At 40.4% G+C, this 24,933-nt stretch overlaps 1 protein-coding gene and 1 long non-coding RNA gene across 3 annotated transcripts in view; one reads left to right on the top strand and one right to left on the bottom strand.

Moving 5' to 3' along the window:
• Snx7 (sorting nexin 7) overlaps positions 1–24,933 on the top strand; it is an 84,275-nt gene that overhangs the window by 1,763 nt on the left and 57,579 nt on the right. For both annotated transcript variants that reach the window (NM_001012083.2, XM_087624853.1), the window contains 1 exon segment: positions 19,160–19,342. In NM_001012083.2, the coding sequence (NP_001012083.2) occupies positions 19,160–19,342 (183 nt within the window).
• Positions 9,216–14,669, bottom strand: LOC147996507 (uncharacterized). The gene is made up of 5 exons (XR_015672467.1): positions 14,413–14,669; positions 11,998–14,247; positions 11,421–11,513; positions 10,417–10,539; positions 9,216–10,227 (listed from the first exon to the last, which is right to left on the bottom strand). It is a non-coding gene; the product is annotated as an uncharacterized LOC147996507 (long non-coding RNA).

Raw genomic sequence — 24,933 nt, 5'->3', positions numbered from 1 at the left:
TTTGTTTTAAAGGTTATTACTGGAAGTCATACACTCCTCAGCCAGCTAGCTGTACTAGTGGTTTTGTATTCTGAAAAAACCTGGGTTTCCAGACTTTGTGTGTTGCGGACATGTACAAATGTTCCTATCCTACTTGTTGCTGCTTAGCGTCTTGTATTTGCTGCCTAGAGAACATTAAGAACTATGCCCTTAGACGTTGGGAAGTATACGTGTGATACTGGTTAAAGTCTAAAGAGAATACAGAGCTGGAAAATTATTCAGTTACTCCCAGGCTTATTCCAAGTTGTTAAAACTTCCAACCATTAACCACGATTAGACAAGCGAAATGATGAAGGACTCCATTGGCCCAATTCTTTCCATATTCCTCTCCTCTTCTCTGGAGCTCCACTACTATGCAGCCTAGTCCAGGATGGGGTCTACCCAGGAGTTATGAAGCCAACTCTCACCATCCCATAGTGCTTTACAATGCGTGTCATTGACATTTATAGTCATATTTTCTCCGTAGACTATTTGTGAATCCATACCTGTGTCCCTTTCAGGTCACCTTAAAGAATAAATACTTTGACCGATGAAAACATTTTCCCCCCACATTATATTCTATACGCACGGCAAATACATGGTTCTCCGTAAGAAGCACTAAGTATTCTTGGGGGAAACATGCAGTATTTGTTTCTTCCTATCACAGTCTTGAAGCCTAGATGGCAAGATAGACTGACACCAAGCGACAAAATGCACCAGGAGGAATAGAAAGAAAAGCAAACTGGGTTAAGTTTTCAAAAATCCACAGGGAAGTAATTGATCTCAAGTCTCAAAAAGAGAAAGAAAGAAAGAAAGAAAGAAAGAAAGAGGGGGGAGAGAGAGAGAGAGAGAGAGAGAGAGAGAGAATGTGCAGAAAGTCTTGATTTAAAAGAGTAAGTAAAGGAGAGCAAAGAACATAACCAATGGCACAGGCAATAAGATAAAAAGAAAATAATATGCAACTAACGGCAATCCTATAAAATTTGTTTTTGAACTTGGCTACAAGGAAATGAAAGAAAAATTATTAACTGAAAGAAAAGAAGCCAGTTCCTTTTTTTCTGGCAGATATAGACACGTGTCATACAGGTGTGTGGCTTGTATACATGTTTACATGTGCACTTGGGGACCTGAGGTTGACTTCCGCGGTATTTTCCTTGTTCACTCTCCACCCCATATATTGAAACAAGGTCACTCAGTGAGCCCAGAGCCGGCATTTTTGCTAATCTGGACAGACAACTTTCTTCAGGGGACTCCCTTTTTCTGTCTCCATGTTGGAATTAACAGGCTACTTCCTGTTAACTAATTGGCAGGCTACTTCTAGCCCCACCCAGCCTCTTACTTTGGTTCTGGGGATCAGAGCTGTAATAATCGTGTTGTGCAGCCAGGACACTGCCTGCTGAGGCACCGTACAAGTTCACATTCTTTTCTAGGGAAATAATGAACATTATTTGAAAATTATATATACACATAAAACTGTCCTTATTTTATTACATACCATCACATCTACTTACTTTGGATATGTAGGACTTGTACCTCCAAATACAATAGGTAAATCTATTCTAAAAAATAATAGACCAGGGCTGGAGGGAGGCCTCAGTGGCTAATAGAGCTTGGTGCTCTTGTGGAGGTCCTCAGCTCAGTTCCCAGCAACCCATGGGGTATATCACCTGCCACGTGCATATAATAATGGGGATAACCCATGTGTATAATCACTGGAACCGCAGGACAACCCAGCCTGGATGGGTACCTCCACATGCTCACACCCACATACAAGCATATGAATTTAAAATAAAAAGTCCTTCAAAATGGACCATAAAGAAGTTTTGAAATATGAGGACTCGGAACAGTTCTAGTATCAATCTTTTTCAAGGCCACAGAATAGGTCATTTTGTGTTTTGTTTATAAACTTCAGAAAGGCCTGATCCATAGAAGCCAATATATCTTCTATGAATATGGAAAATTTTAGATTATTTCATGGTTAAATAGAAGTTAAAAGGTTCTTAAGACCATATGAAAACCACATCAGTGACAGAGGGTTATGCTATACTAGTCAACTAGTCTATCATATATATATCTATTCATGTATATATCTGTATAGATATATAACAGCTATATCTATAATATCTATTATTAATATTGTTTAGTATATTATATATTGTATACCACATATTATATTGTATCATTCATCATATTCATTATATTATATATTAATTATATGTTATGTACCATATACCATATATTCTACAATTTATTATTTATTATATAATTACATATTATAATTATATAAATATATCTATATGCATATATAATGTATATAAAATTTGGAAATCTATGTATTTCATGTTTGTTTTTTCAATCTCTGTTTTGTGTTAGATGCTCTATTAGTAATTACCCTGATAAAAATCAGAATTTTCTTTAATTCCTTAAATGATATATTAGTGCAGGGATTACGTATAGGATTTATGGTCTTCATTAAGGCACAAACAAGGTCAAACAAGATCTGGTGAAGCACTGATGGGAGCAGAAATCGCTGTGCATTGCTCTGCTGTAAAAAGACAAGGTGTGGAGACTGTTGAAGGCTAGATTTGTGGGGAAGGGGGTCAACTGTACTTACAGAGCATCCCAGCCACTGCCTGCAGGGTTGAGCAAGGTATAGAAACTACATGGTGCAGCTTTCTGAGTTCCCCTTTACCTCATTGGATAACATGCTCATGTTTCTCCCTAGGGAAGCTGCCATGGGGCAAGCCTTCTAGCATACAGCACTTAGCAGGAGCCTGAGGTTGAAAATGAAGGCTAACTACCTTAGACCAGACAGAGTACGGAAAGGCAGAGAGTAGCTTCAGATGAAGATTACTACTTTGTATCTCTCAGTTCACCTGTTCGTCTATGATGCAACCTACTTTCTATCAAGCAAGGGGATCTGTGTCTCTTTCCTGGAATCTCTGTGTGGAGAGGGAGTGACTCTCTTGACTCTCTCTACCGTATGATAGAAATGTTGCTTTACTGGTTCCAAGGCCAGTCCATAAAACTGACCACAGGGTCCTCTTTGTCTAGAGGGACACTGTCTGAAAAGTCCATCTTCAGATCTGCTATCTGGTCAGAAACAGGGCAAGGCAAGAGGCTTTATATTTATATAAAGGGCTTTGGGCGGCAAGGCAAGTATTCTAGTCTTAGTCTCGACCTGGCTTGTTCGCTCGCAGTAACACCTTTAACAATTGCCAAGTCTGTGAAATGTCATTAGCATTCCGTCTTAACAACTGTTAGTAGTGGTTTTGGGAGCAGGCTGCGACACTTAGACACTTAATTGGACTGAATGTTAATCAATGAGGAAGATTCTGGTTGTCGTTGTAAGTGAGAATACAGCCAAGGCAGAGTTTTAGTGGTTAGGACCTCCATTACCTGTATTTGAAATCCTGGCTCCACTGATTGGAAAATTAGCAAATTGTTTCTCTGGGGAAGGTCATTTGATGGCAGTGACTCAGATGAAGACAAACAGTAAATGTGAGGATTGGGAGAATGTCTCTGTCCCTCTTAGGCTGAGGCCTGTTTCTGTATTGTGGCTCCAAGAGAGGAGAGCAGTGGGGAGGAGAAAAGGACAGAAGGAATGATGGGGGAGAGAAGGAGGGAGGGAGTGAGGGAGGGAGGGAGGGTGAATAACTGTAGAGCTGATTATTTCTGTTCCACCCACTGGAAATTCCACTCTGCAATCACAGCTCTCTTACGTGGGAAGTGCTCTTATATATGATTTTCTAAATGAAGGCAGGAAAGGAAAAGTATGAAACCCCACACTCTCCATTTGAGTTAACATATGCCACCAGTCGTAATATTAAAGGAGGAAACATCAGACCATGTTGCATGCGACCTTTTTATAGGACTCTTTTATAGGTAAGCCTTTCATGTGGATTTTGGTGCCTGGAAGATCAATGCAGACAAATTACCACAGTAGTGCATCTAAACAAATGCTGCTTTCTCAAGGTCACAAGAAGCATTTGCTGTGCTGTAACCTGAACTGTCTGTGCCTCCACTTTGACAGGGATTTGGGGAGGCGTTGATAGACTTGTGTCAGAAATGGCAAAGAACTACTGTCTTGCCAAATGAGGATGCTCTATACATTCTCTGGGAAGCTGTATTAAGGTAGAGCCTGAGGAGCTACTGAGGCTTATTTCTGAATCAATGCCATCATCTTCTGTTGACACTGGCCCTGACAGAAGTTTGCTACACTATTGCTCTCCCTACCCCCACCCCACACATCAAGTGCGCTGAAGGTGAATAAGCAATGGTACTTAGTAAGGTTGTGCTTGGGTGACTGTAGCTGTAAAGAAATTCTTCTGAAGAAAGCAAGGTACTTTAGCTCAGGAAATACTTGGGCTTATTCTTTACTCTTTATGAAGAATCATTGTGGGCTGGGTGAGTTAAGTGTTTACAGTTCGAAGGCCGGAAGGAGGACAGTGGAGTGAAAAAAATCAGTGAAGTGTCCTTCAGTTCAAAGTTGAGTTTTGTAAGTGTTTGCTCCCATGGGAAAGGCTTTCCCTATGGAAGTGTTACAAGGCTAATCCTGTGGGACAGGTGTGTGTGTGGGTGGGGCAAGTGGGGGTGGGGGTGTTTCCCAATTTAACTGTTACAGAACTGAAGGTATCCAGGCAGAGCCAAGGAATACCACAAAATCATACTACACAACACACACAGAAGAGATTCACTGGGAGGGAAAAACACATGAAGATTGTCTACTTGGGGGAGAAGCAGCAGAGCACTGACCAGGGACAGGGTCAAGTCCCTGGAGCTCCTTAGGGTAGGGCCTAGCTACCCACTCAGATAAGCTATGGGTGGAAGCTAATAGCAGGAGTCTCCTAAGGCACGACTTGGCAAAGGCAGTCTCTGCCCACTGCAGAGAAAGTTGTCCTCCACTGAGTCAGGAGGTGTGAATTTGGTTTCCTTGATGCAGTTTCTGAAATGAGAAGGCTTATACAGTGCCAGTCCTGAGTCCTGTCACTGAAATTTTTAGTACATGCTGGGTGACTAATCCTACCAGAGGAAAGCTGGATGTGGCTCTTGAGCTGTCCTTTCCAACCAGTAAGAGGGGATTACAATGGAATTTTAACATGCTAAGTCAACTGGATAGACAGTGGAAACACATCCAGCTGTGGTTCTGTGTCCTCAGTTTCCTCTTTCTCGGGATGTCCTAATGTCACAGGCTGGGAGGATGAAGGAAGTCTGGAATGAGTAGGGTCTGAAGGAACCCAGGCAAACTGGGAGTGAGTGAGGGTAGAGGTAGTGAGAAAGAAGGCCTTCTCCAAGAATGTCTGTGTTAGACTAAGGCCTTCTCCAATGATCTTCAGTGGAGCAGCTCTCTTAGACTATCTTAGCTTGTGCTTAACTTTATTGGGGTGAACCAGGGATATATAGCTTAACTTTGGGGAGTGGGAAGAAAATTTCAGGATGAATGAGCTAATTGGCTGGAGTTTAAAGAACTGGGAATGCCTCATTTGCATGCACGGGCATTCCAGGAATCCCAGGTACTTGTTGGGCAGGTTCTTAGAGGATGGAGGGTTGAATTTATAGATTTGCCAAGGACTACTCCTTGACCTTCCCCAGGTAGAGGGTGTGAGTGGGTTGGGCTCCCCAGACAAGGTCAGAAAATGGGGAAGCCATGCTGGTAACGGAGTCCTCCTTTTGGCCCAGAGCTCAGAGGAGATACCTGTTATGATAGACTGGGACCTTAATTAGCAGAGGTTCCCCACACCCGTTCATTCAACATAAGGCCCAGGGCTAATACTATTCTCCATTCACTGATTCTCAATGTTTTGTTGTTGTTGTTGTTGTTTTAAGGGAAGAAGGATGTCTTTTGGCTCACAGATCAGGAGGGGATGAAGTCTGCTTTAGGGTGGGAGGACATAGCATCTGCAGCATGAGGTGACTGTTCTCACTGTGTCTAATCGGGATGTGCAGACCAAACTCTCCTCTTTTCCATTTAATTTTCTGCTGGATGTGCCTTAGATCTTGAGGAATCCAGGATACAATGCCCTGTATTTACCTTGTATTTACAAACCACTCACTCAACATGTGTGTAAGCAAAAACATGTATGTATATGGATGTACCAGGTTGACTCTGGGAGTCATCCTTCATTGTTCTTCCACCTTATTCCTTGAGATAGGCTCTTTCAGTCAAACCCTGAGCTCACTGATATGGCTACCCTTTGCTAGCCAGTTTGCCTTGGGGATTCCCTGTTTCTGTTGAGATTACAGCTGGACATCTATGCCCACCCTTTATTTATGGGGGTTCTGGGCATCTGGACTCCTACCTTCTCACTTACTTAGTCACTGAGCTATGTCCCAAGTTCAGTTTTCTTGTCCTGCCTTTAGAATTACTGCTGCATTATACTCTGACTTCCCCAATCTGAGTAGTTTCTTATGTGCTATCTTAGTTAAGGTTTTCATTGCCGTGAAGAGACACCGTGAGGAAGGCAACTCTCATAAAGGACAGCATTTAATTGGGGCTGGCTTACAGGTTCAGTGCATTATCATCAAGCATCGTAGGGTCCAGGCAGACATGGTGCTGGAAAAGGAGCTGAGAGTTCTACATCTTGTTTCTAAGGCAAACAGAAGACTGTCTTCCAAGCAGCTAGGAGGAGGGTCTCCAAGCCTATTCCCACAGTGACACACTTCATCCAACTAGGCCACACCTACCAACAATGCCACTCCCTATGGGCCAAGCATATTCAAGCCACCACTTGTGTTTACCACTGAGAATGATTGATAGAGCCTTTACTCCCCTCGCCTCATGCCTCCCTTGTATTGGGTGTGCTACTATACTACACATGGGTACGTGGCCATGTTCCTCATGATCGGGGCATGAATTAGTTTTGCTCTCTACCCCTGTGTCTTGATGATCACTTGCACATCTTAAGAGTTGCTTTAAAATGCAGTGTCTTAGAACCATTGTTGAAAGGATGACTGAGACGCTTCGGTACAGGATTAGCTGGTGCTCGTCTATGTCTGCTTCCTCACCATTCGTGAGCTGACTCTGATTTTTACTTCTGGGTAATTATTGTTGGAGCAAGAAAACACAATTCTTCCTGCAATTTGTGCTGCAACTTAGAACTACATCCTCTCAGAGTTACTCTTCTTCCCATATATATAGTTAATTTCTTTCCATTCTGTGCTTTTGGTGACACTTTTGTGAACACCCTAATATCAATGAGTTCTGCCTCATAAATAGATAATTTTTCTTCTCTGTAAAGCCTTTATTGCTTGCATGTTTCCAATAAGCTAAGGTCATTGAAGGTGGGAGACTAGGACAATTAGATACAGAATGTTTGGTATTTAGTATCTGTTTGTATTAGCTAATGATACGGGCCTTGACATTTTTAGATTTATAGGCCCAATTATTAACAATAACTTGCTAACAATCTAGTTCCAGTAAAGTCAGTTTGCATGATATTGCTTTTCCCCCCTCCAGTCCAGATAGGAAACTAAATAGAAGGAAAACAAATTATTCTTCATCAGTGGTAGGTAATGTTATTTCCACATGACCGAGAGCTAGCTGGGTTGAGCCTGGATCCTGGTTAAAGCTGCCTCTTTGTATTACATGGAAGGAGACAAATCCCAGGTGCACAAATGACAGGAGAATCATCAACAAACTCTCTGTTTTGCAAAGGTAAGACACTAGCACCTGACTCAGGGGGCTGGGCTAGAAGGCTGGAAGGTAACTCTGATGGAAAGGGATAAAATGGTAAGAGGTGCATACTTTATAAAGCGAAGTTTGAGGTTGGAAAACCAAGTGCAGAAAAGGACAGAGACTTCTCCAGCTGTGGTCCTCAACCTTCCTAATGCTGCGACCTTTAGCACAGTCCTTCATGTTGTGATGACCTCCGGACATAAAGTTATTTCATTGCTACTTCCTAACTGTAATTTTGTTACTGTTATGAATCATACTGTAAATATCTGATAGGCAGGATCATCTTGGGTGACCACTGTGAAAGAGTCATTTGACCCCGCAAAGGGTCAGGAACCACTGTTCTACAGGGAAGGGGATAGCAGCTCCTTTAAGTGGACACTAATATCTGTCTGTATCTTCTTGCTTGGGCACAGTGTAGAAGATGGTCACAAATACTTTGGGAAGCTGTTCACAACTTTTTTTTTTACTTCAGTGTCTGAAAAGAATATCTTCTTCTCTATAGTTTTATGTTGTTATCCTTAAGGGACCTAGCGGTATCCCTGACACACCTCTCTGAATTGGCGGCCTGTTGCAGTTTTTCAACTAGGTAGAGTGATTACGAGGAAACTCAGATGCAAGGCTGTTTGGAATCTACACGCTTCATGTGTCTGTTTATTGGTACTCTGTGCATTCCAAAGAAAATGCTCACATAAAGTTAAGCATTGGCTTCATCGCCTCAGATATATATCTTAAGGTTTCTCTCTTAGTTGTTGGAAAAAAATCATGTCATGGAAATACATAGCCTGTTTTGAACAGAATATTTGATTAATTCTGGTAGTGTATCTGCCAACCCTGATGGACAACACGGTGTTATCCATAGTGTAGATCAAAAGGGGAAATAAAATTATTAGCAGATACATTGAAATCAGTAGAACACTGTAAGATCAGAAAGTTAAGCCAGTAGTATTAAAAATTAAAAAGGATATTTTAATCAATTTATAATTTCATATTATTATTATTGTGTGTGCACATGAGCGTGCATGCATGTGATGACTGTAGGTGCCCTTGGTGACAAGAAGAAGGCTTTCAATCTTTTGGAGCTGGTATTACAGGCAGTTGTGAGCTGCAAAAGTCAGGGCTGGGAACTCATTTGGATTGGGTCATCACCTTCCACTCTCCTGCCTCAGCTCTCCATATCTAGCTTAAAAAACAAAAATGTGCTGAGCAATGTCTACCAGTCCTTTTTTAAAATTTTTGCTTTGGGAAATACTAATACACGCTATGCCATCTCTTTAAGGACCAACTGTGCTGAGGTACCTTTTACATAGATTAAAATTCACCCATTGTTGTGAGGGAGATAATTCCTTAAGGCAGCTAATTGAGTGAGACAGTGATTGCAAACGAGGCAAAGGACATTATCCTGTCCCCAATAAGATCTATCATAAATCACACCAAACCCACCCACTAGTCTACTACGTTTTATCTTTATTAGAAATTAATCTTAGAAATTTCCACTATGAGTGGAACCATACCCAACACGAAATTTTTTTTTATCGGCTTCTTTAATTGGCAAATTCTGTTTTGTTTTATTTTGTTTGAGCCAGGGTCCTTTATATGTCTCAGGCTGGCCTCAGACTCTTAGTCCCCTGTGTCCTTGCCTTGGGTGCTAAGGTTAAAGGCATGTAGCTCCATGGCCAATGTACTGTGATATTTTTGAAGTGCGTTTTTGTTGTATTTTTAATCATAATTCAAGATTATTTACTTTACTATCAATTTAAATTTTTCTTAGATTTCGCTTTGTCTGAGGCAAGTTCTCACATAGCCCAGCCTGACCTTGAACTCATTGTTCGTCTCCCTCTTCCTTGCTAGAATCACAGGCCTGTGTCTTGATAAGAATGGTGGACATGTGTTTTAAGACTGAAAACAGCTTCATTATTTAAAAGTGTGGACAGTATAAAGTCTGTTTCTAATTAAAATGGAAACCTTGCTATTTGTGACCCAAAACATGCCAAATTCTTGGCAGATGAGTCTTCAAAAGAGAAAAACAAAAGGAAAGAAAGAAACAAAGAACCCTAATTTTTTTTTTTACAAAGACTCAGATATTTATAGATGAATGTTTGTCTTAACTCTTGAGCATCTTCTGTTTCCCCTGGACTATGCCACTGTACAGTAATCCCAAGGTCTCAATGGTTTACTTACACTGAACAGTTACTTCTTGCTTGAGACCCTGTTTGCTGGGCCTGAACTGTTGTTCTCTGCTGGGCTCTGAGTCTGCTCCACAAGTCCTCTTCATTGTGAGTCCATGTTAAGGAAATGGCTGATAACTAGGACAGGCTGTTCTTTTGTTAGAGGGAAAAGAAGACGTACTCTGATGACAGCGGGCAGTGTTTCTGGAATCTTCTGTTCAGGTGCATCCTGCTGTCCAAGGCAAGTCTCTGGTCAGACGTCTTGATTGCTTTTCCTTTGTCAAAAAGGTTGTACAAATTGCCAGGCAATTAAAAGGTGAGATAGTCCTCTCACAGGATGAGTCCTGCTACCTCTGTCTGACCTTGGCCCTGTAGAAAAGTTTTAGGCAGTTAATGCACTGCTGGGTCTTTCTGAAGCAAGAAAATGAAATTTGTAATAAAGCATTAAATATTTTTAAAAAGGAAACACTTTCTGTGAGAGAATCTATCGCAATTGAGGTTAAGTGTAGCTGCATTTGGTTTTAGGATTAGTTGCTTGTAACTGGCTAATGTCCACACCTAGTCCCAGCCAGACCATCCAGAAGACACAGCCTCTCCGCAGGGTCCTGCAATGAGATGAACACCTCGAGGTTGGATTTCAGGGACCGTTCATTCTGGAGTTCTCTTCTCTCTCTCAAAGACCTACAACACAAAGATGTGAATACCTAAAGGTCTAACTCGGTACATTTTCAACTCTTTTTTGTTGATTATTCTTTCATCAAACCCATCATCCATCCCTCCATCTCCTCCTGGCTGCACCTTTAGCATTTACCTCGTTCCTGCCTTGGGCTAGTTGACGACACAGTGACGCCTGAGTGTCTCCTTAGAGCCCGCCCCTTCCAAGACAGCTTTACAACATTCTTCCTTCCTGCACTTTCACCCCCTTTCCCAGCAAGGCTCATGGTTCACTAGAACCTACTCCTTTCTTCATTGACACTGATTCTTTCTCTCTCTCTCTCTCTCTCTCTCTCTCTCTCTCTCTCTCTCTCTTTCATCTTCTGGTATTTATAGACTAAGTGTGGCAAAGTAATTGAAATGGACCTCAAACTCAAGTGCTGTCCTCCTGCCTCAGCTCTCCAGCTGCTAGGAATAAAGTTGCATGCAGCCATATCTGGTTTAAAACAAAACAAAACAAGATCATCGACAAAGCTTACCTTTATCTCACAGGCAAAAGTTCTTGTTTTTCTAGAGTTTATTTACTGTTTATAAATAAATGTAATACTTCCTTCCCACCTACCCAGCTAATACACAAACTCCATGGGAGCGGAAGTGCCCCAGTCCCCACCCCTGTTGTGTCTTCCGCCCAGTGCCACACACAGAATCACATAATGGGTTTTTGGTGAACATTCATTAATAAAATAGAACCATGATAGTAGGTGCTTTATGTATTTGTTGATAGTGACAATAGTCATAGGTTAGTTCTGTAAAGTTTAGTATTCTGATACAACATGAAATCTGGATGGCAGTTAAATCATACTTACCTGCAATGGGTTGTTGAAATAATTAAGCAAAATAATACTCACAACTATTGCTCCTGCTTGGGAGGCTCTGTGTTCACCATGGAGCTAGGATGGCTGCTTTTTCTTCTGTAATCATCTACTTTAGATTAAGGAGACCTGCAGAGGATCATACAAGCATGTTTCCATCTTGCTGGAGCTTGAGTATTTTTTAAAGAGACAATATATTGATAGTGTAGGTTGAGATATGAATTAGTTCAATACTGGATATATAGCAAAACTTTTCATGTACTCAGAGGAGGCTCTGTGGTATTAAAATACAGGATGCAGTCTACGTTTAGTTTGGAATAAATATAACGTATATTTCTCAATTCTTATTGAGAAAGATACCAAAAATCTGTAAATGTCTTCTAAATGCTGCACCTCGTGCATAATTCCTTCTTTTGAGAGAGTCATTAAATACTGAGTGTGTCTATCTGAATTGTCTGTTGACTTTTCTGGTATGTGATAAGCATATATTAAGTCTTCCCAGAAATGGTCTATAAACATGCGCTTTCTAGGCCTTTTGCCTGGAAATGTCTATCTAGCCACGTCTTTGTTCAAGGGACTGGTTTTAGTTAATTATGTTGTAAGATCCACTTACCTAGGACTTACGAGCAGGCCCTGGAACAGTTCTGCCTACATGTCCCAGTCTCATGTGCCACGTTGTATGTCTGTAGGATTCGTGTTGCCAGCCTCCTTAGAAGTTCTAGTTAGAGAATTTTTCCTGTCATGCTCCGTGCCCAGTTAGTCATCGCCATATCCACACAGAAAGTTGGCTGGTGTTTCCTGTATGCATCCAGTCCCCCCAGACTGGCATTTAAAAGGCTGCTTTGGAAGCCTTGTTATTATGTGCAGTCTTAGCATTCCTGGTGTAAATAGCTTTGAAACTATAAAGTAGTATCTGTTACTGAGGCACACACGTGGATGCCAATCATTAAAAAAAAAAAAAATCCTAATTTGTGTGTGTAAATTTCATGAGAATCCTGCAAAGAAAACAAATGGATAATTTTTCCTCCATCACGACCATACTGCTATTCTACTTAAGTGTAGCATTTTTAACTTTTAGGAGGAGTTTTGTGCTGAGGGTAGAGCTAAGTGGCTGAGCGCTTGCCTACTGTAAATAATGCCATGGGTTCAATCTGATCACTACAAAAAGTAAAAAATAAATTGGAATCTGATAGAGCCTCCCACTACATTTTAAACATAGACAGTCGACAGATCAGGTAGCTCTTCGCAGTGTTTATAACAAAAACAAGGGTAGATATGGTTGGACTTATTTTGTAAGTAAAGTTTTACTAGAGCACAAGCTCACACAGTCATTTATGTACTATCTGTAACCAATTTCACATTGTAATAGCCAAGTTGAGCATTTTAAACAGAGAACAGAGATCCTAAGAATCTCCAAATATTTACTGTTTGGTCTGTTAGCACAGATAATGCACGTAACACCTTCAGTCAGACACTGTACACGTCACATTTATTATGTATTATCTTCTTGCTGCCCCTTCATGATTCAAGATAAATTATAACTTTTCTGAGAGTGTGCAAGTGAAAACTTGAAGGTCAGAAAAGTCAAGTAACTTGACCATGTTCACCACTCTCATGGAAACTTGAGTTGAGGTTAGCTTTTCCCGTAGATTTTTTTTTTCTTTTAATGTACTATGTCAGAAGCTTTTTGGTGTCGTTATAATGTAACACTTGAGACTGGCCAGTTTATAAAGAAAAAAATCATTGCTGTAGAAGCTGGCTATTCCAAGATGAGAGCCTCATCTAGTGAGGACATCTTGCTACTTCAGTTGGTGATGGGGATGGAGGGAGAAAGCTGGCATGTGACAGCCAAATGCAGGAGGCAAAAGATGAGTCTCTTCTAGCATCCTGCTTTACAGAGAACGGTATAGCCCTGTGAGTACAGGAAATCTCCCGATAGAGCAGTGGACTAGTGAGATGGCTCAACAGATAGAAAGACTTTGCTGTTGACGTCTGATGACTGAATTCAACCAATCAGGGCTCACAGCGGTCCTTGACATCCACCCACGGGCCCCACCCCCACAACTCGTTTTAACCTTGTTAAAATGAGTAGGTATGTTCATGGCCGTCCTATTGTGTGATTTCCAGGTCCCATAGGACATTTGTCAAAGACGGCAAAGGAGAAATTAAACTTCAGAAAAGTCAGGATCCCACTGCCTTCCATTATCATTGCACTGGTAATTAATTCTCCGCAGGAGCTGGGATGGAGACAAAGCAAGCTGTAATTATATAGCGTGCCCCCCGCCCCAGGAGGGAAAATTGTGTCAAGTAAAATTATGCAAAAATGTCTTTGTTCAGAATGTTACTGTAGGGTATACAAAGCTCAAGGAAGCACAGCCATATCCAAGGCAGCACTGTTAAGAAATTGAAAGATAAACTGAACTGAGGAATGGGTAAGTGAGTTGTGGTATATGCATACGAGGATGTATAAACTACCGAGAAATAAAAATTATGTCAAACAAGATTAGGATGTTGTGTGCTCCGTTATAGAGAACGGCCTCGGTAGCGTTTCCTCCAATCACGTCTTCGACGCTCTTCTCGGGCCTGTCTCATTTATTTTTATTATTATTATTATAAGCAGGCAGATTGGAAGGATTTGTAAATCAAAACACAGCTGGCGAGCCTAAATTTAGGTCTATCAAGATGAGTGTCCTTCTTTACAACAGCTTCTCAAACTCCTTCCACTTGACATTGCGCGTGGTTTTTTTTTAACCAGATGTCTCTTGGTGTTCGTGTTTCTCATGCCTCAGCGTTTTCATTCGCATGGCCCTTTCATGCCAGTATTCTGATTTATCACACTTCTCACACTGATTTCTCTTCGCCCCTGTACTTGTAAAAAGAAAATCGTTGTTTGGGCACAGATGGCGGATGTGATTTAGCTTTATCAGAATATTCATGGTATATTCATGAGAGATCAGAGTAGCTTGTTAGTAAGGGATATTAAGAAAGGACACCTCTCCCCCAACCCCCCAGAGAGTTCGCATCTCACCTTTGTATGTTTTTCTCTTGGTTTTTGTCTTCTGAGCATTCAATCACTGAGGTGCTCTCCTGGATTTTAAGTGTCAGTTGCGGGTTTCATTTATTTCGGTTGTAGAGTTTAGAAACTAGGAGAGAGACAGAGACCCCTAACCGGAGTTGGGGATTAACCTACAAAAAAGGAAAAACACAGAGTCAGCAACTGCATCCTCATGTGTCTTCCTTCCACGCTTGCCTCGGCCCTCCAGTGTTCGCTTGCCTCGGCCCTCCAGTGTTTACCATGTACCTTGGCTGGGTCCTCCAGAGTTTACTATGTACAAAGGTAAAAGTGGAAACACTGTATTAGTTCGCTAGCGTTGCTAACAAATGGTCAACAGCCTGGGCGTGCCAGCAACAAATGGGATACTTCAAGAGTAAGACTTCATTCCTGGGCTCTAAGGGAAGGACCTATCCCAGGCTCCTCGCCTGGGCTTTATCTATAGCTATCTCTGTGTTTCTTCTTTTTCCCTTTTTTTACTTTTCTTTATCTATTCCATCTACTTTTCCCCATTTTACAAAATAACTTTTACAAGAATATTGAATAATTATATTCAAGTAGGTGTCACTTTAATGAACTTATATTACTTTTAATGATTTGTTTTTTCCTATTGTAATTGTGTGTGTGGAGGGTGTTGTGTGTGTGAAGGGGTAGGGAGTGGTGGGGGTATGGTAAGGGGTGTGGGTTCCTGTGGAAACCAGAGGTTTTGGATTCCACTGGAGCTAAAATTATAGGCAATCCTGAGCCACCTAATGTGGATATGGCATCTGGACTCAAATCTACAGGATCAGTGCAGGAGCTTGAGTCCAAATGAACATATTTAAAGAGGTCTATAAAGGCCTTGTCAGGGCTAGAGGGATAACTCAGTTGTTAAAGTGCCTGGATCTTAGTTTGATTCCCACAAACCCATGTTTACTAGACAAACAAACAAAAATAAATAAGTAAATAAACAACAACCAAACAACAACAACAAAACAAACAAAAACAAAAAGAAACAAACAAAAATCCAGGCCTGGTTACATGCATAGAGCTAGGGAGATACAGGTTGATACCTAGGCCTTGGTGCTCTCTGTTCAGCCACCGGCTCTGAGACAATGGAGATGCTGTCTAAAAGGAGATAGAGAACTCCTGAGGAATGATACCTACCCTCCTCTGTCCTCCACATAGTCACACCCTCAAGCAAATTAGCACCCCACGTAAGTGCACCCACACATATATGAGTATGCACGAACACAGAGGCACACAAAGACCCTCTCATCAAATCAAGTCACATTCGAAGGTTCTAGGTGGTTTGTGTTAGAGGGCACCATTGAACTGAGCAGAAACACTTATTGAACCAAGAATAACTACAGGGAAGCCTGCATTTAATTTGTGGGTGATTTTGCCATCCGTGACATTGATTTCAGAAGTCACTTGAATGTTCTCTGTCTTGCTTTGGGGTAAAGACAGAACACAGTGAATTTCTGCAATATATCTGGCGTTCTTCTTTATTATATATTCAGATCTCGGTTTTCTTGTTTTCGTGTATGTGTTTTCATTGAATTGGCGCTGAAAAGAGTATTAAATATAATTCAAGTATAGATTTGTTACACAGATCTGTTCCCATGTCTGGGGGAAAAGAAATCAAAAAGATATTTTTCCAATGCATAAGAGACTAAGGTAGTCTTGAAAAACTGTAGTTTTCTAAGTTGAGAGACAGGAAGAGAGAGAGAGAGGGGAGGGGAAAGAGAAGGTGAAAAACCGTTGTATCAAGGATCCACTTTTCAAACCCACCAACCACAGAAGGTTAAGTGACTTAATTGCATCTGTATCTCGTTTCCCTCAGTTATTTATGTCAAGGTACATTTTTAAGTAATGTCATCATATTTTCTTTCCTTTTTGTGGAGAGAACAAATCTAAAACACATTGGATTGTTGGTTTTATTGAGGTTTTGAGAATGTTTTTGAGGGATTCATAGTAATTTAAATCCTTCTACTCAAATCACCCATGTTGCTAAATATTCAGCCTGTAATTTTCTTCCTTTGCTGGATATGGAAGCATATTTTTATGACATTACACGGCATGCATCAGAATTGTGAGCCTTCATAAGCCAGCCCAGATTCTTCCCACTCTACAAAAGGCTGCATTTGGAGCAGAGAAAATAGAACACAAAATGACTTAGTAGGTAAAAGAAGTGGGCTGCGGTGAACAGTGTGGGTGGGCACGAAGAAGGCTGGAGCACAGGCTTGCATGCAGTGTCAGGGAGATTTAAAGGACATTTGCCTACCAAATTAAAACTGGTCAGTTTAGAAAATTACTATTGACATGGGATGGCTTGTGAGAGAAATTTTTGTGCATACCAGTGGATGTTTGCTTGGGAGCTCCAGATTCTGTTAATGGCTTCCTAGGAGTCTGTTCTGTAGCATCCCGTATTTCATTTTAGGCAATTATCCTCTTTTTGTCATTGTTACAAACTTTAAAATTATGTATTGAGCCATCTAGCATTGCTGAGCTGAAAAAACATAAAAGAGACTGTAGTTCAAAATCTGTTAAATGGACTTAGGTAACTCTCTCTAAACTTACTGTCATGTGTCTTACGGCTTCTGAACATTAGCACATACGAGGTTGACTGTTGGCATTTTAATATAATTTTCTTATTCTAAAATCAAATACATTGATTTTTAAAATATTTGGAACAGAGAAAGTCCCATAGGAGAAAATATAAACCGAGAAGAACAACATCTTTGTAAGGGAAGGACAAATTTTAAGGATCCATTTCTTTCCAACTCACCAACTACAAAAGATTAGATGAACCTTAGTTAACTGGGATGACGTGAGATGTCTCAACTTATGCAACATCGTATGCTAACTTACTGTTTTTTCTGTCTGGTTGATAAATGTTCTCTGTCCCTTCCTTCCCACCCCCCTTGTTCTATTTCCTTTTCCTCGATCAGGCATATAATAAACATTGGCATTCAATTGGACACAGGCTTTATAAACTGTTTTTTAAGTAACACCATGGTATTTTTTCTAACTATTACATCAGGCAGGAGAGAAGGCTCAGGAGTGAGGAGTGTTTAGTGGTCATACAGAAGACCCAAGTTATAGTTCCAAACACCCACATGGTATGGGGCACAACCACCTGTTACTAGAGCTCTGGAGGATCTGCCAGCTTGTAAAGACTTGTGCAGGTCCCTGCGCACATGCACGCACACACACACACCACACACATACACACACACACACACACACACCACACACACCACACACACACACCACACACACACACACACACCACATACACCACACACACACACACCACACACACACAAAACACACACACACACACACCACACACACACACATACCACACACCACACACCACACACACACACCACACACACACACTATATATATATATGTGTGTATATATACATATATAATTTATTATATTTATATATAGAAAATTATAATAAAAATAGGTGTTGAAAACATACAGAGCATTATTTTGGATCATTTTATTATATTCTATCATGTAGGTACAGTTTATTATATCCTATTATAGAGGTGGAAATTATCTCATTAAACTTTTCTTTCAGGGAATTTCTTCTGTCTGTATTTTTGTGTATCTGATGAACCATACAATTTTCCCTTTACTACTTTGCTCACATACTGCCTGGCAGGTTTGGTACCCTGGCAGGACTACTCTGCTTCGGGATGGTGTTTTGTTTTATTTCATTTTATTTTTTCTATGTCCTCTGATGTAGGAAACAGAAAGTAGAAAATGGTTAGTTATTGCCCCACCCCACCCCCAGCCTCACCAAAGGGTTGCCAATGTTACTTATTAAGATTTTACCTTCATAACTCAATCCTGCTTCTTTTTTTTTTTTTTTCTATTCTTTTTTTCGGAGCTGGGGATCCAACCCAGGGCCTTGCGCTTGCTAGGCAAGCACTCTACCACTGAGCCAAATCCCCAACCCTCAATCCTGCTTCTTAATATTGCTGCATTAAGGAGTAAGGTTCAACTTGTATTTTAGAGATAATGCAAATTATTCAAAGGTAAGGAATTCTTGAAATACTATGACTTTTTTCATCATTTTTAAGGTTGAATTTATGAGCACACATGAAAATAAATGTTTAGTATCCCTATAAAAATACTTACTAAACATATCTAACTATGGGTCCAGAAGTGCTTTTTTGCTTTTACCATATTTTATTAATATTAACATCTCAGAAATTAAAAATTATTAGTTTCCTCTGAAGTCAGTTTTTATATGCGTGTGTGGGTTACATTTATGTTTTTATGCACACACACATCTATCTATCTATCTATACACACATACATACATTATATATATACATATATATAATACATATATATACATATATATATATATAATACATCTGTGAGGAAGAGTATCCATTATATGTGTGTGTGTGTGCCTAAGTCTCCACCTTAGTTTCTGAGTTAAACTTTCATTGAACTTGGAATTAATTATTAATCTATTAATCTATTAAATTAATAGATTAATCTATTCAAATAGGATGGCTGGCCAGTCAACCCAGAGAATCAACCCTGTCTGCCTCCCTGGTCATGAGATCATAGATAGGCACCCCCACACATGACTTTTATGTGCTTCAAGGGGATCTGAACTCATATCCGCATGCTTTGCAGCAAGCCCCTTCCCAACTGAGCAATCTCCCCAGTGCCGGATGTTAACTTTATAAGTTCTTTGTTCCTTAGGATGCCTCACTGATGGACATGAACTCATTTAGCCCTATGATGCCAACATCCCCTTTGTCGATGATAAACCAAATCAAGTTTGAAGATGGACCAGATTTAAAGGATCTCTTCATTACAGTTGATGCACCAGAGAGCCATGTCACTACAATTGAAACTTTCATCACTTACAGGATCGTAACCAAGGTAACTTCTGAGTAAGCAGAATACCATGTGCTCTTTGAGCTTCTGAATACACTTCTTGATCTTACAGTTCAATGTTGCAGAATCTTGTTCATTGAGTTTTCTTATGAGAGCCATATGGGGCAGGAGATTTCATCTGACATACCTTTACTTGGTTCCTATGGAATTCGATATTTGAATTGACTTTATAAAGTGACCTTTTCAGTTGGACCACTAAGAATAAGAAATTTCAGTTTTTATCATAAAAGTGACAACTAGCCTGGTGTGGTGGGCCATGCTTTATATCCTAACACTGGGAGGCTAAGTCAGACAAAGCTCTAGTTTAAGGCCACCCTGGCAAGGCAGAGTTCAAGGCGAGCCTGGGCTTCATGAGACACTATCTCAAAAGAAACACTCCAACTAAGCTAAATAATTAGATTAATTCCTTTGGAAAAGAAAAGTCTTGTGTTTCTAATACAGAGAACAAATCACTAAAACCAGGACATGGTAACATTTTATAGTGATACTGAGGATTTTATACTGAGGATTACAAAGTGTAATACTGTTTGTTCCTTAGATAGAATAAACTGCCACAGTAGCATGCAGGCAGAATACTCATTCAACAGTACAAGAGAAACTGATTCGGAAAACCAAGTTTGTCATTCTTTACAAAAACAAAGAAAGCTAATGTTACACAAAACACAGCTAAATATAGTCTGTTTCATTAAGTCCATTTCTTAGGGGTAATTTCTCTCTGCAAGTTAAATATCATTTTGGGGGGGAAGTTTCACCCATCACCAGTTTGGCTCTCTAGTGCGGGAGAGCATCTCCTTAGCTGAGGGGGTTCTGAACTGTGCCTCTGCAGTCTCATCTTCCAGCACAGTCTCCACACTATGGCCCCGTGTTCCTGAAAGCGTATATTATATATGGAATCTCTTCCCTTGGCCCCTCCTTTCCTCCAGTGCGAAGTGCAATCCCTCAGAGCCAGGTCACGTGACCTCAGGTCAGGGCCAGCTCTGCACACAAGAATCATCTCTTCTACTCTCGGGCCCCTCCCTTCTCTGCTCAGGTAGAGCTGTTTCTCTGCTGGATTACAGGTCCCTCTTGTCCCATGAGCCCGAATACGCTTTTCTGTCTGTCTCACAACTCCATCTCCGAAGATGGAACGAGTGTCTCAAAACTCAAGGCGTTAGCTGCTTGCCTAAGAAGGCTTTTCTGGCTGCTCCGTGCCTCCCAGAGCTGCTCTGTTCTTTCAAAGGAACCCTTAGAAATGTAAAGTATCAAGTTGTTACAGAAATGAAACCGAAAATGGATGCTCAATTCTAAGCCACATAGTTCTTAGAGCTAAGGGAGAGAAAAAAAACAAACAAACAAACAAAAAAAAGAACAACAACAAAAAAAAAACAAACCAGGCATTTTCAGTAGATGCTAGCTGGTTCTGGAACTCAGAGCAAACATTGCTCTGAGAATCGACTTAAGTGAAGTAATCAATGGAAACCATTTAGCTATGCGTAGTGAGCATCAGTAACTGCCATCCACCCAATAGTAAGTGGAAAAGTGCATGTGGATTTGTATTTATGTTCAGGGAGTGTGAGCTTTTTAAGAAGGTTTTCTTTTGTGTATGTATGTATGTATGTATGTGTGTGTGTGTATAGATATATAGTATATATAACATATATATTATATATATAATAAATTTATTATATATAAAATTTATTTTTATGTACATTCGTGGTTTGTGTACATATATGTCTGTGTGAGGATGTTGGATCCTGGGATTACAGACACTTGTGAGCTGCCCTGTGGGTGCTAAGAATCGAACCGGGATCCTCCGAAAGAGGTTAAGATGCCCTGAACTGCTGAGCCATCTCTTCAGCCCCTCAGGGAAGGTTTTTATCGTTCCAAATTCAATTCTCTGGATCTATTTAATTAAACTCTAATTATTTCCTTGAATGAGTGAATAAGGTCTTTGTCTTTTTGTGGTATCAAGAGGGGTTTCAGCAAGAGAAAGAGTTGAGTGGAGATTTCTTACCTTTCATATGTCTTGAGCATTTTAATCAACTTTTTTTTTAAATCAGTTTCTTAATTTTTAAATAAGTTGACAGTAGTAACTTTGAAGATGTTTGTAGAAACCTGAGTAGATTAACATAAGAATACTGCATAGAGCAGACCCAAGGCTCCTGTGTGTCCTCCCCTAAGACTGCCCGTCCTCACTGGATCTGTGAGACAGTTTTTTCCTTGTCATTTGAACTCCTCAGAGATAACCGTTCTTGAAATCCCATGAGATCTGATTCTGGTCAGTGACATACAGTGAATCATCTATATTGATATCATAGTTTAATCTACTTCATTTAAGCTAATTTAGCGTGTCAAAGGTGAGCGGGCATGAGTGCATGTGCACGATGTCGCCACTGCACATGTGGATGTTAGAGGACAACTTGAGGTAGTCCTGGGATTGAACTCAGGTTGTGCGAGTTGGCGGCGGGTGTCTTTCTCTACTGAGTCCTCTTACTGTGTTCCTCCATCATAGTTAAATGGACTGCTTTTGTAGTAGTAATGATAACGATGACGTTAGGATGTATGATCCAGATGGCGTCAGTGATGGGGACTCTGAGTGAACACTGAACCACTGTTTACATTTATTAATGACAATGACATTGGAATGTGTTTTACCAGCTGACCTCAGCAGTGACCTCACTGAGTGGCAATGCTTTAAACACAGTCTACATACCTGAAAGCAATTAGAGAAGTTACACATTATTCCTTGCCCTCACTCTCTTCTATCTTAAAATGAAACTCAAGAACTCCGTAAGAGTCGTAAAGCATAGTCGTCCGCAGAGCTAGACTTATGCATAAAACATTTACTTTCTTACACCTTTTTCCATTACATTTTTACCTGTCTGTGTTTGGATAAGGCACACTTGTCTATCACATTGTTATAAACTAAGTGCCCCTTCTGCTATTACTTTTAGCCTACTAACTGTACATAGATACAGTGAATGCACATTACATATACAAAGATATAAACATCTGTTAGATGTAAGTTGTGTTATCAAAATGACTTCTTTGTGGTTTGCTTATGATCACTCATTCATGCAAAAGTTCATTCTATAAAGATAATTTTTGAATATTAGTATCGCTCAGAGTCTTATGTACTAAGACTCTATCTCTGGTCAGGCCACACTTGATGCATAGAGATTTCTACTTTCAAAATACAGATGATGGTGGACAATACAATGATGTTAATTACTGAATATTTATTTAATTTTAAGTCATATGAAGGGAGAAACAAACTAGTTACAAACATTGGGCGTGTGTGGATAGCTTCTCTGAGAAAGCCCTGCTTGATTTTATACAGAGTTTCTGGCCAGGCTGGCCATGAAATCACTAGCGGACTAGGATGAGTTGACCAAAGTTGTCTGCACTTCCTGGGTGCTGAGATGACTTGTGTACCCCAGTCTACCTGGTCTATGCAGTGTCGAGTATCACATCTCATGCAAGCTAGACATGAATTGAAATACATCCTCAGCTCCCGTTTCAGTTTTATAATATTGCCATTCATGCATACTGAGGTCTATAAAGATATATACATACACAAAGTCACCTGTACACACCAATAACCCGGGCTTAGGATCATTTCACAGTAATCCAGCTATAAGGTATATAGGGTGAGCCCCAGGACTCCCACATTGAAGACATCTGTTTCATTAGAAAAGGACTTTTACTCTTAAGACGGACACTTTATTTTTTAAACTTACTTTACATCCTGCTCATTGCCTTCCTCCTGGTCACCCCCCTCCCGCATTCCTCCCTCCCCACTCTCCTGCCTCTCTCCCCTTCACTCTTCCCTGGCAGATCAAGTCTTTGTGGGTCTAGGTGCATCCCTTCCCACTGAGGCCAGACATGGCAGCCTAGCTACAATAACACATCCCACACATAGGCAACAGCTTCTGGGATAGCTCCCACTCCAGTTGTTCAGGACCCACACGAAGACCAAGCTGCACATCTGCTACACATGTTTGAAGGGTCTGCACTTTGGTTGGTGGTTCAGTCTTAGAAAGCCCCATGGGTCCAGGTTGGTTGACTCTGCTGGTATTCCTGTGTATTTCTGTCCCCCGCTGGGCACAAAATCCTTCCCGCTATTCTTCCATAACATTCTGAGGTGATTTCTTGGACGAACAGCTTTATCCTTTGGACATAGAGATTACTTTCCTTTAGGGATTATGGAATAAACCTAAGATTAACTGTGGTCGTTCCTCCCATATTCTCATCATGAAGCATACAAATGGCTGATAGTAGGTAGGCAGCAGCTGCTGTCCTCCACTGAGGAACTGAGTATTAACATTCATGTACCCCGAAAGCAGTTTTGTAAATCTTCTGAGCTCAGAATACCTGCATTTGTTGAACAAAATGCATTCATAATATTGCCTCCGTAGCCATGTGCATTACAGATAGAAACATTATTGATTCTTGAAGCACACTCTGTCCTTTCTTTTTGGATTTGTCATCAAACCCAGTTTGTCTTATGACTATGAGTTAGCAAATATGACTGTTGTGGGATGGTGACTCAAAAGTCTACTGTAGGGAGATTAGTCATCATCTAAGCTCAGATGACTCTATCTGCTTTGCTATTCGTATCCCGTGCAGGAGGAGTATAAGGTCCTGACATAGAAAGAAATAGAATATTCTACTTAGATTTTAACTCATGTTCTATCTTCTTCAATTGTTGCTATGTACTACAGAATTCCTTTAAGCCAGTGACAGAGTGAAGAGGCCAGAATTAACTGGTTTTTTGAGATGGTTTAGCATCTTCATGCTGGAATTTTTTAACAGATTGTTTTGTGTTTACTAAAGACTTGGAAGCGGCTGAGAGCATATACAGCTGAATCACATGCCCACTGACCATGGCTTGAATGCTTTCATTGGTATTAGTGGTCACAAATGGTCACACCAGTTTTTTGCTTTGGAAGTTGTTCATGAACCTGTTCACAGTGGCTGGTGCTCAGTCCCATGGAGAGTGACTAACTGATGATTTGTGTGTGTATATGCAAGCACGATGTGTATGCATACATACATCCACATGTCAGTCAGTGTGTGTGTGTGTGTGTGTGTGTGTATGTGTGTGTATATATATATATATACATATATATATATATTGTTAAACATGTTTTTACTGGATGTAGACTTTCTGTTCTTACTGTTTCCACATCATGTGTCATTTTGTAAAATGACTTCATTTTTTAGGTGTTTTGTGAACATTTTTCTTAGGCTGCTGCATCTGATGTATCCCCACCTTTTCCAACTGCAAAGAGAACATTTACCAAGATACACTGTCTGATATTGTAAATATCAACTCTTAAGGATGGTGTACTTTCCCAAGCTTCTTAATACTTTCTAAACCATTAAAACTTTACCCTGGGACATAAACTGCTTAATTTTCAAGTGGTTCGCCCGTGTTGGTAGTCGTTATTTTCTGTGATAGGAGAGAGGTGTGCAATATTTTACATTTCATTTCATCTTTACTCCTGCAGGAAAATCTCAACCAAAACCTTACTGTATATAATTTTTTAACATGCAAAAATCCAGTTAAGTGAGGCATCGGTATAAGAGGTAAT

This window comes from Rattus norvegicus, chromosome 2 (assembly GCF_021556685.1).
Source record: "Rattus norvegicus strain SHRSP/BbbUtx chromosome 2, alternate assembly SHRSP_T2T, whole genome shotgun sequence".
In the NCBI taxonomy this organism is placed as follows: domain Eukaryota; kingdom Metazoa; phylum Chordata; class Mammalia; order Rodentia; family Muridae; genus Rattus; species Rattus norvegicus.
The sequence above is the reverse complement of the archived record's forward strand: the minus strand, read 5'-3'. Positions and strand labels throughout refer to the sequence as shown.